The 15,551-nt window shown below is 29.7% G+C and overlaps 1 protein-coding gene across 2 annotated transcripts in view; it reads left to right on the top strand.

The window, feature by feature from the left end:
* Window positions 1–15,551, top strand: part of LOC106478390 (protein AF-10-like) — a 54,224-nt gene that overhangs the window by 19,781 nt on the left and 18,892 nt on the right. For both annotated transcript variants that reach the window (XM_013938932.2, XM_022381982.1), the window contains exons 5-12: window positions 776–879; window positions 1,255–1,348; window positions 1,744–2,504; window positions 6,276–6,422; window positions 7,932–8,068; window positions 10,767–10,923; window positions 13,319–13,413; window positions 14,019–14,275. In XM_013938932.2, the coding sequence (XP_013794386.1) occupies window positions 776–879; window positions 1,255–1,348; window positions 1,744–2,504; window positions 6,276–6,422; window positions 7,932–8,068; window positions 10,767–10,923; window positions 13,319–13,413; window positions 14,019–14,275 (1,752 nt within the window). The remainder of the gene's footprint in view (window positions 1–775; window positions 880–1,254; window positions 1,349–1,743; window positions 2,505–6,275; window positions 6,423–7,931; window positions 8,069–10,766; window positions 10,924–13,318; window positions 13,414–14,018; window positions 14,276–15,551) is intronic.

Here is a 15,551-nt window from a genome sequence, read left to right as displayed (position 1 = left end):
AATATTAGGTTATACTTTTGTTGCTGAGCAACATGACATAAAAGTCATTGTTGGAATTTAGTATTACCAAAATGCACTGGCTTTTCTAAATATTACAAGTTGTTAATCTAACTGATTTTTACCAATAATTATTTTATGAATACACCACAAATTCATTTCATTAATGATCTTAATCTTGATTAGTTCACAAAGGAATTTACCAACATTTGACAATTTATTTTTTTCTACATTGACATAAATGCAAATAGTGTATAATCTGCTCTACCCAACTATATTTAAATGCTGGCTGTAGCTATTTCTACAGCTGAACTTCATGAAAAATTGTCAGACCACCTGCTGTATTATCATAAATGGATGACAACAAAAGGCTGTACTAATAAAACCTTTAACAGAGAAGCATAAAAAAATCACATGAAAAAAAGGCATGAATCATTATATTTTCAAAGGATGCTAATTTATTAGCGAGTAAAAACCTATACTTTGAGATAGACAGAAAAATTCTAAAAAAAGGATGATAAACGAATGATTCCTGTACATACAAGTGGTAGTTAAATGTTTTTGTTTTTTGCAACTTATACTACATACATGCTACAGAATAACAAAATATTATTCTAAAATAATTTTGAGTTAATAGTTGTTGAAATAGAGCTAGAATTATTATTTTACTTAAATTTAAAAATTTTATATGCGGGTGTACACTTGGCATATGAAAGTGCTTGCTACTTGCGATAGGTTCTAAATATGATAAAATACACAAGTTTTTTTTTATTATCAGAGTTGCTACATCTGTGCAAGCCAAGGAAAGGAAAGTAAAGCCACCATTGGTGCTTGTATGCAGTGTAACAAGTCAGGATGTAAAAATTTTTTTCACGTCACATGGTAAGTATCCCAATCCTCGAAAATTGTCTGAAAACAAAATTATTTTTATCTATAATCCTGTAGTTATCACTTTTTACATTGTGTGTAATTATCTTGTTATGCATGTTGATTATAAATAGAAAAAAAAATTTGGAGTAAGTCAGTTGCTTACTAGAAAATTGAAATTACTTGTGACATAAATTTGTCTTTAATTTGACATATTGTATCTGTTTTTGATAACCTTTTAAAAAACTTACAGAGAGTGGTTAATCCAGGTTACATATTTAGTGTTTGTTACTTAATTTGATAATGTAACTTTGGATAACTGTTATATTTTTAATTACAATATTTTTAAAAACTTTTTTTGTAATGGAAAACTTTGTTTACCATTTACAGTGCTCAAGCTGCAGGGTTATTGTGTGAAGAAGCAGGAAACTACTTTGATAATGTAAAGTATTGTGGATACTGTCACTACCATTACCAGAAACTGGTAAGTCTCATTATGAAGAACACAATTTATTGTTAAACAGTATAATCATCAAGATGGCATTGTTAACATAAAATATAATTGCTGTAGAGCAGTATTTTTAACATTGGATGTTCAAATTCCATTTGCTTTGTGTAACCCTATTTGTACTAAAATATTTTCAGTTGTGTGTTTCTCTTACTTTGCATGTTACAGGTTATTTAAAAATATTTTTATTATTCTAAATAATCAAGTAGCTCTCAGATTAGTACAGTGTGGTACTAGTCTTATTGTTACATTACACTATTAACTTTTTTTTAAGTTGAAAATAATTTTGTATAAAAATTTATTCTTACTTACTCAAGAAAATTTATATTTTGATTGTATCGTCAATTGTTTTATGTGTTATTGAATTCTAGAAAAAAGACAGCCATATAAAAACAATACCAGCTTTCAAGCCAATCCCTGCAGGAAATGCAACACCCGAGCCCAGTCCAGAGAAACTGGCACAACCACGTGGGGAAAACCGGGAAAGAGTTCGTGGTAGAGCTGAGAAAAAATCTAAGATACATGGAATATCATCAGTATCTCTTCCAACAGTTGTTCTCAATGGCAGCAACAATGCTTTAAATGGCCTTGATGTTTTGTGTCTTACTTCCAATGATAACAGCAGCAGTAGTCACAACAGTCTTGCTGAAGTGAATGGGCTTTGTTCCGGGAAGTCGGACCCTGCTGTCAGTGGAGCAGGCAACAGTACGGCCATCACAAGTAAGTTTACAACAGCCAATTTTACAGAAACAGTCATCACTGAAAGCAGTAGTCCCGTGTTTGGATCTGAAAAACATAAAAAAAAGAAATCTCCACAACAATCTGGACAATCAGCTGGAGAGGACAAATCTCCCTCACCCACACATCTTGTTTCTTCCTCTGGCTCTCCTCCCAGTAATTCACCTTCTTCTTCAAATCAGTCAGCAGCTAATCAGATGGCAACCTCTACATCCAGCTCAGCTCTCACCTTTAGCAGCATGTATGAAAGTTTCATTAGTGGTACTTTGAATCCTGAAAAAGAAGAGCCCAGTGAAAACCATGGATCGACAGCTTTACCAACTAAAAGGCCACGATCTCATTCGGCAGACAAAACTGAAAAGAAAAAACACAAGAAAAACTGTAGTAATTTAAGGTGAGCTTTCTTTCAGTTCTAAAAATATGATACTCCAGAAACTTTTAATTTATTTTAACCCTCTCAGAACAGGTAGGTTGAAATACACATCATGACTTTTTACAGTTACATTCAAAAAATCACTTAATTATTAATGTATATGATAAACTGGGTATCAAAATATGGTTAAAAGATTAAATTTTAATATTATATAAGTTTTAATTTCTTATCTTTAAAAGGAAATATTAAAATCTCCAATTTCCTCTTGTACGTGTATTGTGACATTTGTTTGCTCCAACTAGTCTATTCTCTATTTTTCATCTGATTTTTGTGAATTAAATGTACGTTACTCACTATAGAGTAGATATCACTAAGGCTTAGACTTAATTTTTATAGTAATCGGTTTTCTTTGTGTACGGAGGTATAAACTAGGATGTCAGACTCACTTACCATGCCTAACTCTTTGGCGGATTGCCAGTAATTCTCTCCGATGTTTGCTATTACATCAAATATAACCAATAGAATAATAAAATTTTAAATTTACTGAATGACCTATAATGCTATTTCGTTTTCATAGAGATTTTTAGTTATTTTGACTATAGATTGAAAATTGTTATTGTCAAGTTCAGCTCGAGTAGCTGAGGGAATTATTTTATGGCACTTATGTCTTAGTTATAAAGCCAATTAAATTATAATAGCTATAGAACATTGATTGTTCTGTGCATGTTATTATTTTGTGTTCTTAAATGCATACTGGAAATAAATAAATATTATTTAATGTAATAGTACCATCATTACAAAAAAAAGTAGGCTTAAGTTTTATCATTGGGATGACAGGAAACGACGAGATGCCAAATGTGAGTACTAAATTTATTGTTTTATGTATATTTTTTATTGTTATAAAAGTAACTAAAATGTAAATATCAGAAATGTATTAGGTTTGATAATGAAAAAACAAATTTCCCCACAGGGTATGTTCGCAAGTAGATCGAGTGTCACGTTATTCAACATGGTAATTTATGTTACATATTTGCCGCATGCTTTACAGCTAGTATTGTGGTATTATTAATTAGTCATCATTCAGAAAACAATAAAATTAGATAAAAACAAATGTAAACTGTTACGAGCCTTAACATTTTTAGGATAAATAATTGTAATTTTCTGTTACAATGTGCAATCATTCTAGAAAAAAAAAAAAGGGTAATTTAGATTTAATTTAAATTTATTTGTGGTCGTTATAAGGTTGGTCAAATCAACTGAATTCCTAGAGAGTTAGGGTAGAGAAAAATAACAGATAAGATATAAAGTTTATCTGAAAAGCTTGATATTCACTTAGAAGGTTTTAGAGATAATACAAATGAAATTTGAAAACTATAAGGTGAAAAAAGTATATTTAATTTTAATGTGAAAAATCACTTTGCACTTGGACTAGTCAACACACTGACTCTATGTATTATATTCTTGATTAAATCTTTAGTAAAAATACTTAATTAAAAAAATTTGATTTGTTTTTGTACAAAAGGCTTTTAATGTTTATTAAAAACTTGTCAAATTTCATGAAGATACACTTACAACATTAAAAGTTATTTCCTCAAAAGGGGGCCAGAGGGTGCCTGGAGGGGTCACCTGTTTTAACCACTCACACCCCTATACAGTAGTACGTTGTTTATCAGTCAGTCAGTAGACACTAACTAACATCACATAAGGGATGCTTAATGTTGCAATTTGTACTGTTGTGACATGATGTCAGTAAAACATGGGCATGCCATGAATCACGAGAAAATTATGCACTCTGTAGGCTACAACGCAGCATGACGTATCAACTTCAAAAGCAAGGAATAAAAAGATTTGTTACTCTTAATATGGATTTATTTACTCTTGAAACAGAACACTCTTGGGGAACCTGCTTAAGTACAACTAGTACCATGGATACTTTAATGGTAACCTGGTAGTTACAAGATCAGTCAAAGTGACCGAACCCTTGTTGAGAGAATTAATACAATGTGATTTATAGAAATAATGCAGTGCATCTTAATTTATCAGGAAACCACTGTTAAAAACCTGCTAGTGATTCCTGTTAAAGATATTGCTAAGACATAATACAAATTTATAACCTTCAATTTTCTTGCACTACTGAGATATAAAACAGAAAGTCAAGCCCTCCTACAACTTCTTGTTTTTCAAAAAATGTCAGTAATTCTCTCTGACATTTGCTATTGGGAAATTTATAACCAATAGAAAGAGAATATTTTAACTTACTGGATTCCTTATAAGGCTAGCTCACTGTGATGAAAGGTTCTGAATTATTTTGTTTACAGTTTCATTCTTTGCTATTGTTGAATCAACTCCACCAGCCAAAGGAATTATTGTAAACTACTTATAGCTTAATTGTAAAGCCAGTGAAATTAAAATAGTTATAGGACATTGTATTATTTGTGCATGTTATTATTTTGTGTTCTAATTTTAATATTTGAAATTTAAAAAAATCAGTAAAATACAACAAACTTACCAAAAATTTGGTTTGATTTTTATTGAGACTTTGACTGTACAAAGTATGACCTACCTGTAAGTAATAAATTTCTTGTTTTTTAAGTATTATATTTATTTATTGCCATAAAAGTAACTGAAATGTAAAAATTAGAAACTTACTAATTTATATTAATAGAAATGAAAAAAAGAAAATTAAATAAAAATATTTCTCTCTATGTATGCTTGTTTACTTATGATTTTCACTGTGCTTTTGCTAGGTGATTTATTGTTTTTTTATGATGGTGTAGTAGTTAGACACTGTTCAAAGAGGAATAAAATTAAATAAAAATAGTTATGAAAAGGTTAGAGGACTGAAGATTTTAAGATAAACAACTGTAATTACTTGTTACAATATGCAGTCATTGTTGAAAGAAATTAAGGGTAAGTTCGATTTATTTTATATTATGTGATGGTTAAAGGTCAGTCAAATGAACCAAGCTTGTATACAGTGTTAGGGCAGAGAAAATAGCAGATAAGATAAAAAGTTTTACTAAAAAAATATTTTGCTATTCATTTAGGAAGTTCTAGAGGTTGTGCAAATGAAATTTTAAAACTGTAAAATGAAAAAAAAAAGTATTTGTATTCTTAACATGAAAATCACCTTGCACTTGTACTATCTCGGTAAAGGCTTTGTAAATTCACAGGCAAATCTATTAAAAATGTTTAACTAAAAAAATAATTTTTTTTGTGTACGAAAGACTTGTAATGTTTACTAAAAGCTTGCTAAAATCCATAAAGACACACTACAGTTGGTTATTGTATTTATAAATTAAATTTTTAAGTTGCTGTTATAAGGTTTGTCAAAGTGATCAATTTGATACAAGGAGAGTTGATGGGAAAAAAAACAACAAACAAAAGTGCTACAGTATTTAGCAGTTTTAATTGAAAAAAGTGTTATATATACTTATTATTAGACCCCTAGTATGGATCACTGAGTCACCATACTTTAGGCTTTATCCAAAGCTGCAAATACAAATTGTTGTAGATATAAGACTATTATTAGAATAAAAAGAAAACATTACCTTGAGATTCTCTGTTTGACAATAATCAGTACCACTATATAGTATTAATGGATTGTTAAAAAAAAAGTATATATATATATATATATATATTTATCGACAGAGTAAGTTAAAATTTTGGGTTTTTAGTCATTAAGTTAAAAATATTTGTTGAATATTTTATTTTTTATGTCAAATATTAGTCCAACTATTTTATGTTGGTCAGTAACTAACTAAATCTAATGCTACAAAATTATTCCCAAAGGTCCAAAATTAAAGCTAATAAAGAGTCTTCAGGATCAGGTGATATGTCTCCAAGCAGTCCACAGTCATCAAATGCAAACTCAGGAACTAGCAAAAATAAGAAGAAAAGACATGAAAAGACATCGTCTGTCATTTCTACCGGTCTTTTGTAAGTTTCATCATTGGAAGTTATTTAAACAACAATGTGAATTCTTTCATGCAATCTTTGATGTATATGTACAAACTACGAGTCGGAATCGTATCTGTTCCAGTAATGCTATTTATTTTTCTAAGGGTGCTATTTTGTATCAGAATAAAATGTTTAAACTTTTTTTTTCCATTGTGCACAGCTGTATAGTGTAAAGACCCACTTTTTTTTTCTTTTTTTACAATGAGAAGTGTTTAAGCTATTATCCATTTTTTTTGTGTGCACAGTTTATATATATACGCTATTATTACCATTGTTATTAGGAAATACAATGTTTCCTCATTTTATATTAGCTATATTGTGATTAGTAAATAGGATGTATGTATAATACAACAGGATTATGTTCAGTTTTTTTTTGCACTGGTCATGCAATCATTTACAAAGCTTTTCATACACAACGGAAAAACTGTTCCATTTAAAAATTTATGCATGAAATGTTTCCAGACTTCAATGACTGATTCTCTTTGTACTTAAAATATTATAATTATTTTTCTAGTTAATGTGTTTGAAAATGAATTTCAGTGTTTCATACTCTGAAGCCCTTTAAAACACCATTAACCATTAAATGATATATAATTTTCCCTCCCATGTGCACTTGGATTAATGTTTAACTTAGAGTGGTGTGAGACACAAAATCAGCTTTCCTTACAGAGGACTAATCAGTGTCACCTAGAAATGCTTATGACTAAAAAAACTCTGGCCAAAGAAATTAAAACCACAGCAGTCTCATTTAAGTAGGTACCCGTCAAACCACCTCATATAGGTCCAATGAGTTTTTGTTCGGCTCTGATTTCATCTAGGAAACAATGAAGAGTTCGTGCAAAGATTGCCTAGATAAATGTGTAAGATTAACATCAACGTCCTTAATAGATGATGATTAAAGTGGAAATTGTAGTTTTGAATAATCGTAAATAATCATGGCTACAATTAATGATAGAGGAAGTAGTTCCACAAGCTGCATATTGTAGAACTGTAACTGATATAACAGATTTCCTGTTTTAGATAACTTCGTTCATAGTACATTTGGCCCCATGTTATTGTAGAACTGTAACTGATATAACAGATTTCCATTGTTCTTGTAAATTTCAAATAACTCCAGTAAATAACTAAAATGTTATGTCTATTCTGCAAAACAATTGCCTTATCTTGATTTATCAATCAATTTCTGCTCCTAAAAACTGGTTATTAATCAATAAAATATGCTAATCTGCAGAAATATGCACCAAAATATATCTTCTTTATTTTTATGTTTTCTTGGTTTGTGAATGATTTGTTTCATATTTGTTTTAAGTCAATCAACCTTTCTTTTTTTAACAACTAAAGTATTATTTTATTTATCTATTTCTACTTTAATTTTTTTACATTCATAATATGTTGGAAAGAAGTGGATAACATTTAGATATGTGTTTGCTACATAGCAACCAGAAACTTACTTAAATTGTATTGGTCTCTTACTTTTTTTTTCTACAGATCATCCTTGGTTAAACAGACTAACATGACAAATTTTCAGAGAAGTTCAAGTCCCTCAAGATCTAGCCCACAACTCGCATCATCTAATCTAAATGATTTAAATCCAATGAATTCCATAGAGCCTGTCACCACTATTGGTAAAATAGATCAAGTTATATTTGTAATGTCTTACTAGCAGCACCAAAAAGATGTAAAAAAATCAAGTTAACCCTTTCACAGTGGGCTTGTGCAATTTGCGGAAATTGATTTTGCAAATTTCACTTGTACAACAATACATGCAATAACTCTAAGATTTCTCAACGTATCCTCTCAAAAACTGGTAAGATTTTGTTAAACATCACAAGTCTCTTGTAGACAAGTAATGACATTATTATAATTAAGTGTTTTTACTTAAAATATATTATTTTTCTATCGTAATTACTTGCATTCAAACTATTAACAAATCGAATGCAAAGTGATTTTCATTTTAAGTATAAAAATACTTTTCTTCGTCTTGTAGTTTTCAGGTTTCATTTGCATAATCTCTAGAACCTCCTAAAAGAATATCAAAAGTTTTTAAAGGTAAATGTTTATATTTTATTTTTCATTTTCTCTGCCATATCACTAAGTATTATCATCAGTGTACAATGCAATGAAATAATTAAAATTAGGAAATAATGAAAAAAAAATTACATACCTTTTAATTTTTGTAGAATATCTTTAAAAATGTCCCTTTTGTTAAATTTGTAATTTCGGGTCTTTTTCATTTTCACATATAGTTAATTTTTAATGTTTTTTTTTCCTTTACCATTTATTATTCATCTCGACACAAGTAAACAGTGCCATCGAGGCATATTACAGTTTCTTTGGGAGACATGTAACCCTGGAGCAAAATTTTTGTTCAGTGCATAATATTGTAAGCCTTGAGATTGGATGCAAAGTATAATATATATATTTTTAAAATGTTTACTAAACCTTTTATTTATGCATTTTAAAACATAACTAATACATAATTAACTAAAATATAATAGTAACATCGAAATCAAGTGCTATAGTCAATCAAGTAGCCAACAATACTACAGTCAGTTACATGTAATCTGTGATGACAGCTGAGTGCCAATTTCAATATAAGTGTTGTGAGATTATAGTGTAAAATGATCTCTTTGTAATGAGTATACACATGTGTATGCAACATCTACATATATGCTATAAACCTCAAACAAATTTGTTGAAGTTGGGTGTGGTAGCTGTCAAAGGTTGAAAAAATTATTACTTATTTCAACTGTATTCATTCAGTGAACTTTGAAATGAATGAGTCAAAAGGTTATGTAAGCATCTTATTGTTTAGATGTACATCTACTCAACTACCATTGTATTATTGAAGATACAGAGAGCCAAAGTAGAGAATTTTCAAAGTTCATTGATCATCCGAAGTTTTAAGGAGTTTTTTAAAGGTTTATTTTGAAATAAAGGACTTAGAACTTGGACAAAATAAAACTTCAAATCATAACATATAATATTAATTTCATTTACACACATTGGTAGTAAAGGTGTTTAATTAAATTTTGACTGTAACACAGTGACTTGTGAGGAAAAGCGTTTAAAGGGGCTCCCGTTGTGAAAGGGTTAATGTGGTAACTGTAAATAGAAATATTATTATAACTGAGGTAAATGATTCATAAAATGTTTATTTGAAATGCTTGTGGTATTCATATCATGTGATGTACAATTACAACACTTAAGAAAAATTTATGTATCACATTTAAAAGAGGCAGACTATCACATGGAATTTAAGCCTTTGACAACCATATAAGTAATTGCTGAACATGTATGGTGCTTCACCAGAAGTAACATTTAATGGAAACTATTACATCCACTTGTTTAAAACTTGGTGCATGCCTTCTGAATATGTGTGGATTTCTGTAGTAAACAATTGGTTTTTATCCTGTTTTCCTTTTGTTTATAGACATGCAGTACATTATATTGAATTTTCATTTGTTTTTGTGTGTAGTGCATGTTTTTCTCTGTAAAATAATTTTTATGATACCTTTAAAATGGGTATTGTGTCTGTCAGTTTATTTATACTTTAAACTTCCTAATGTATGCAAAGAAAAGTTATGTTAATAATCTTCATTCTGTACTTTAATGGTATAGATGATTCTTGTATCTACAAATCATTTTTACTTAACCTTCTTGGAAGAGCTGTTGGTCTATAAGAAAAAACAAACTTAATATATTATATAAAATATAAACATTATAGTATATTGCCTTTTAGTCATAAACATTGTAATGTTCAATCAAATATGTTACCTAAAGAATAAAATTTTAAATTAAGTTTTAAAAACTTGAAAATCTGGATTTTTTTTTATCCTTAACTTTTAAAGCATGATATGAATGTTAATCATCTCGCATCTACATGAATACTGCTACCGTACCATCATAATTAATTTTAAGTTTAGCTGGATTATGAAGTCTCAGATGATCAGTTCAATATTGACAATAAAAATGTCCACATTTTTGACTTCATGAATAATCATTCAATTTGATGCTATTTATCATAAGAAAAAGCTTTTTTTAATGATTATTTTGGTGAGTGTTTTTTTCTCTTATTGGTATATTTAACTATTTAAATTAAAAATTGTCACCTTTTAGATGCTTTGTTTTTTGGGCATATTATTAAATTTCTTCTAGAAAATTCATATGCAGTTGAATTCTTCAAGAGTTTGGTTTCTTGAACACTGTGAAATTAAAATTTATATAACTTTTTAAATAATGATATTATTTGAAAAGGCATTTTAAAGTCCTAGTGTTTTTTGTTGTTGTTTTTTTTTCACTCATTACTGTTATTTATTCTAGTGGAAACAAAAACTGAAGATTCCCAACAGTCTAGTGAAAATATTTCTTCCAACACAAATAGTTTTGTGATGAGTAGCTGTGCGATGGTGTTACCACCTAAACCCACTTTCAGTGCCTCCATCAGGAACTCTCTTGGTATCTCTGGAGATAACAGTGCGTAAGTTGAAAATGAGATTTTCTTGGAGAATTAACATTTAAGGCCATGTTGGGTTCAAACTCTCGACTCTACTTGATGAACAAATGCATAGCGAACTAAACTGTCGTAACTCAAGTACTGTAGCTCTTACTTTTCACTTCATTTGTTATTAAGATAGAATATGACTGAACTCTTGTGCCATGTCAGTTGGCTTGTATAGTTCAGAACTCTTGTGCCATGTCAGTTGGCCTGTAAAGTTCAGAACTCTTGTGCCATGTCAGTTGGCTTGTAAAGTTCAGAACTCTTGTGCCATGTCAGTTGGCATGTAAAGTTCAGAATTCTTGTGCCATGTCAGTTGGCTTGTAAAGTTCAGAATTATTGTGCCATGTCAGTTGGCTTGTAAAGTTCAGAATCTTTTTATTTGTTCTTTTGTGGTTTGAAATACTGGTTCTGTTCCTCCTTTTTCAAAACTTTCAAATTTTTATAGTTACACTTGCCTGCAAACTTAAACTTCATAAAAGTTGTTTTAATTTTAATAATGGATTTTCCATAATTCAGCTACGCAAATTTCAAAAATCATATCCATTTTTTTTTCTATCACGTAAGGATGTTTTACAAATTGGGAAGAAAAAAAATTCTTACTTTGATCAAATTATTATTTCATTTACCACAATGAACTTTTTTTTTATTATGTTTGTAAACAAAAATACAAACAAACTGAATAAAAAGGAAGAACATTGATGTCAAACAAATATCCATCCTCACTCATCCTGCTTTTTTCTGTGAAATCTACATCTTTAGTCTCAAAACTAACTGTTGGCGTCTTTCTTTTATGTATTGTGTTATGACATTTTGTGAAAAATCTGTACGTGATGGAGAAAAACGGCTATCATTTTTGGATTCAGCGTACAGGAATTACTGTACAACATGTAAAAATTTCAAGACAATAAAACCATCGCAGGCCAGTGTTATTGATTAAACTGCTAACACCCTCTCTGTTAATGAATTATTATTATTATCCTCTGATTCTTTTGCTAGAATAATTTATAATATCTTAAGTTCATAGACCAGCACTTGATATGGTGCAAGATTTTGATTAAGTTACACATAAGTGCTGGTTGAATACATCTGACAGAATCTACTAGAAGAGACTGAATTTCCAACAAGTGATATTAGTTCAAATGCAGTAGTTATAAAATTAAACAGTACAACCAGTGCTTAATTCAATCTTCTCACAAGGATAATGAATGTAGTTCTTTAGGATCAATAATAAATTGGAAAGAAATGAAAATTATTAATGTGTGTTTAATATAAGTTATTTAAATGCTGTTATTAGCAATCATTGAATTCAATGATCAACACACAATAATTATTTATAAATTTTGTGAACTTGTCTCTTGATTTTTATAGAACTGCAATCCAAATTGTCACACAACTAACATTAAAGCATTTGTTAACGGATAAGTTTTTGACCCAAATAATACATGATTTAGTTACTGTATAGACTGAAGTTGCTTTGAGTATAGGTAAAAACCCTAAGTGCGATTCTTCACTGTACTTTTGATTTATTTTTTTCTCTATCATCACTGTACGTTGTAGTGTAGCAAGTTACTTAGTCACACACACTTCAATAAGAAATAAAGTCAGAAATCTTAGTTTTCTCACAGTTCACAAATGATCACTTGGTTAATAAAGCAAGTGATTAAACACAAGGTCAAATAATAAAGAAGAAATATACCCTATAGATTTCTCATTGTATAAGATAATCTTGACTTTGGAAACTCTGTTTTTTATTTTTTTAGTATAGAAAATGATTTTTTTTTCATTACTATTACTATTTTAGAGTGCCACAAGTCTGTGGTAAAACATATGCATATTGCAACATTTGAAACATGACCTGTAGGCATGGGCTTTCCTAATTTGAAATATCAGTAAGTTCTCAATTATGTTTTTGGGAGCAGATCTTTTTTGAAAATAAAAATACCATAAAACATATTTTGGCTTATTCTGAGTTGTTTCACTACTTTCAATTTATTTAGTTATTTTGAGGATAAAGAGTAAAATAAGCTAAGCAACTCCCAAACTTCTGATTCTATATCAAGTGATGTAACCTTTTACTGCTATTTTTTACACATAACCACCAGTATTTGTTAGTTATTTTGAGGGTAAAGAGTAAAATAAGTTAAGCAACTCTCAAATTTCTGAATCTATATCAAGTGATGTAACCTTTTACTGCTATTTTTTACACATAACTACTAGTATTTGTTAGTTATTTTAAACTGTTAAAACTTCACCAGCTATTTCCAAGTTATGAACATAATATATATCAATTACATATCTAAATATCATAAATTATTTCTCTCAAGTGTCAATGTCACCATGTCTAAGTTAAGGCATTTGCCTGTTTACTTCTCAGACCTCCTCCATTTCCTCAAACTCTGGAACAGCTGCTAGAGAGACAGTGGGACCAGGGATCACAGTTTCTGATGGAACAAGCCCAGCATTTTGACAGTATGTCAGCAAACTATTGTGAATATTCTTTGAATGCTAAAGCAGTAATTCTCTTTTTGTTTTTGTAAAATAACTAATTTTACTTATGGTTCATTGAACACATTTCTATATAATAAATTAGTAAGAATTTATTATAAGACCTTTAGTTTGCTAGTCACAAAAAATAACTTGTAATTAAGTATGAAAATAAAAAGTATGGTTAAGTAACCATATCTTATAATAATTTCTCCTTAGCTTAAAAACTTGGATTAAATTATTTATTAATTTTTGCAAGGTTAATTATATTTTAGTTGTTCTTTAATATGTAGCTGTTGGAGAGTTACAACATTCATAAATCAATTTAAGTGTTTAGTTTTTGTTCTTCATCATTTGAGAGTCATATTTCAAAGTGTATGAAATATATATGTATCTTAGGAAAGCTGTTGTACATTAATGCAAACCTTGCCTTATAGCTGGACTTTTTATATTGTAATTCACTGACTTTTTGTTGTCCAAGAGGCTTGTATATTTATCCTTAATTTTAAAGTGTGTGTGTGTATATTTTAATTTTTTCTTGAACTATATCATGTGTTATAGTACTCTTTCTCAATCCTTTCTATTTCCAGTTGCTTCTTTGTTATCTTGTCTCAGTCAACTTCAAGCAGAAAACCGCCAGCTTGAGGAACACGTCAGTAATCTGATTGCTCGACGAGATCACCTTCTGGCAGTTAATGCACGGTTGGCTCTACCATTAAACAGTTCAGCTTCATACCTGAATGGGACTAATGCAGTAAATGGAGGAAGTATTTCTCCTGATGCTTTGCAAGCTCCTCGTCTAAACAGTTTTCTACCTGTAGAAAATGGAATACTGTTCAACCAGCAGGTAGATATTTTTTTATGTTAGTATTTTGGCTATATGTAGTTGAGAAAAATGTTTCAGTTTAAATTACAATTCTATGAACCTGAAATAGCAGAGCCATAAAGCTTCTAGCCCCTTGGTGCTGACTAAGAAGCTGAATAAGATCAAATAGAACCCTTTAATCCCTTAGAATGCTAACTGAAAAACTGATGTAGCAGAACTACCAAACCTTAGTGTTAAGTGAGAAGTTGAAATAGCACAGTTTCAAACCCTTTACTTCTTCACCCATGTGCATGGGTGGGGTTCAAAGTGCACATGTTACAAACTTTTATAGGGTGACATTCAACACAGTATTATGTATTTGATATCAGAGCTATCAACTATTTATTTTACCCTGCATTACTGATTTAGTGATAGTTCGTGGTAGAGAAAAGTAAATACTAGATATTATATACAGGGGTACTAAAAAATTAGATATCCATTTTGGAAGCTGTAAATGTTAGGCAAATAAAATATACAAACTGTATGATGGACAAAATTATTTTTTTCTTCACATGAACATTACCTTGCTCTGTGACTTGTCTGAGTCAGACTAAAATCATCAATTCATAGACATATTTTGATTACATACACTTTTGTAACACATCTGATTTTTTTTGTATAAAACAGACTTGTACATTTTACTTAAAGCTTGTCACATTTCATGTAATTATACCTAGTAAGTTCAGAATTACAGTCAACATTCCTTCTCCAACATGGAGTCAATCCATTGGACCAACCCTGTGTAAATTTGGTTAACCCTTTCTATACCGGTCACGGGTGAAAGGTCATGTCATCTCATTTGTTGACTTGCATTCAAAATTTTATTGTACTGCTATTTCATGAATTTATGTCAATAAGTTTGGTATCAAACTGTAGATTATAATTCAAAATTTAGAACTATACATTTTTCAATTTATCAATTTAAAAGTAAATATTAAAAAAACAGATAAACATTGATTTTTGTGTGTCACGTGGTATATTGAATGCAGCACTGGTTGAAATTAAATGTTTGTGAAGTCAAAATACTAAGTCTGTAGTTTCATTCAAATTAGAAACTCAAATTACCAATATTGACAAGCTAGAATATAAAATAAGAAGTTCTTTCTATTTGCTGAGATATTGCTCACGTAATAAATCAAACATTGTGGCCCCCCACTCAATTCCTTCTATTTTTAGAAATGCTCCCTTATAAACAGAATATTCCTCTAGTGGTTTTCTAAGCCTTTCTAACGTACTTAGCATTATTTCTTTCTTTAAA

This window comes from Limulus polyphemus, unplaced genomic scaffold (assembly GCF_000517525.1).
Source record: "Limulus polyphemus unplaced genomic scaffold, Limulus_polyphemus-2.1.2 Scaffold207, whole genome shotgun sequence".
NCBI classification, from domain to species: Eukaryota; Metazoa; Arthropoda; class Merostomata; order Xiphosura; family Limulidae; genus Limulus; species Limulus polyphemus.
The sequence above is the reverse complement of the archived record's forward strand: the minus strand, read 5'-3'. Positions and strand labels throughout refer to the sequence as shown.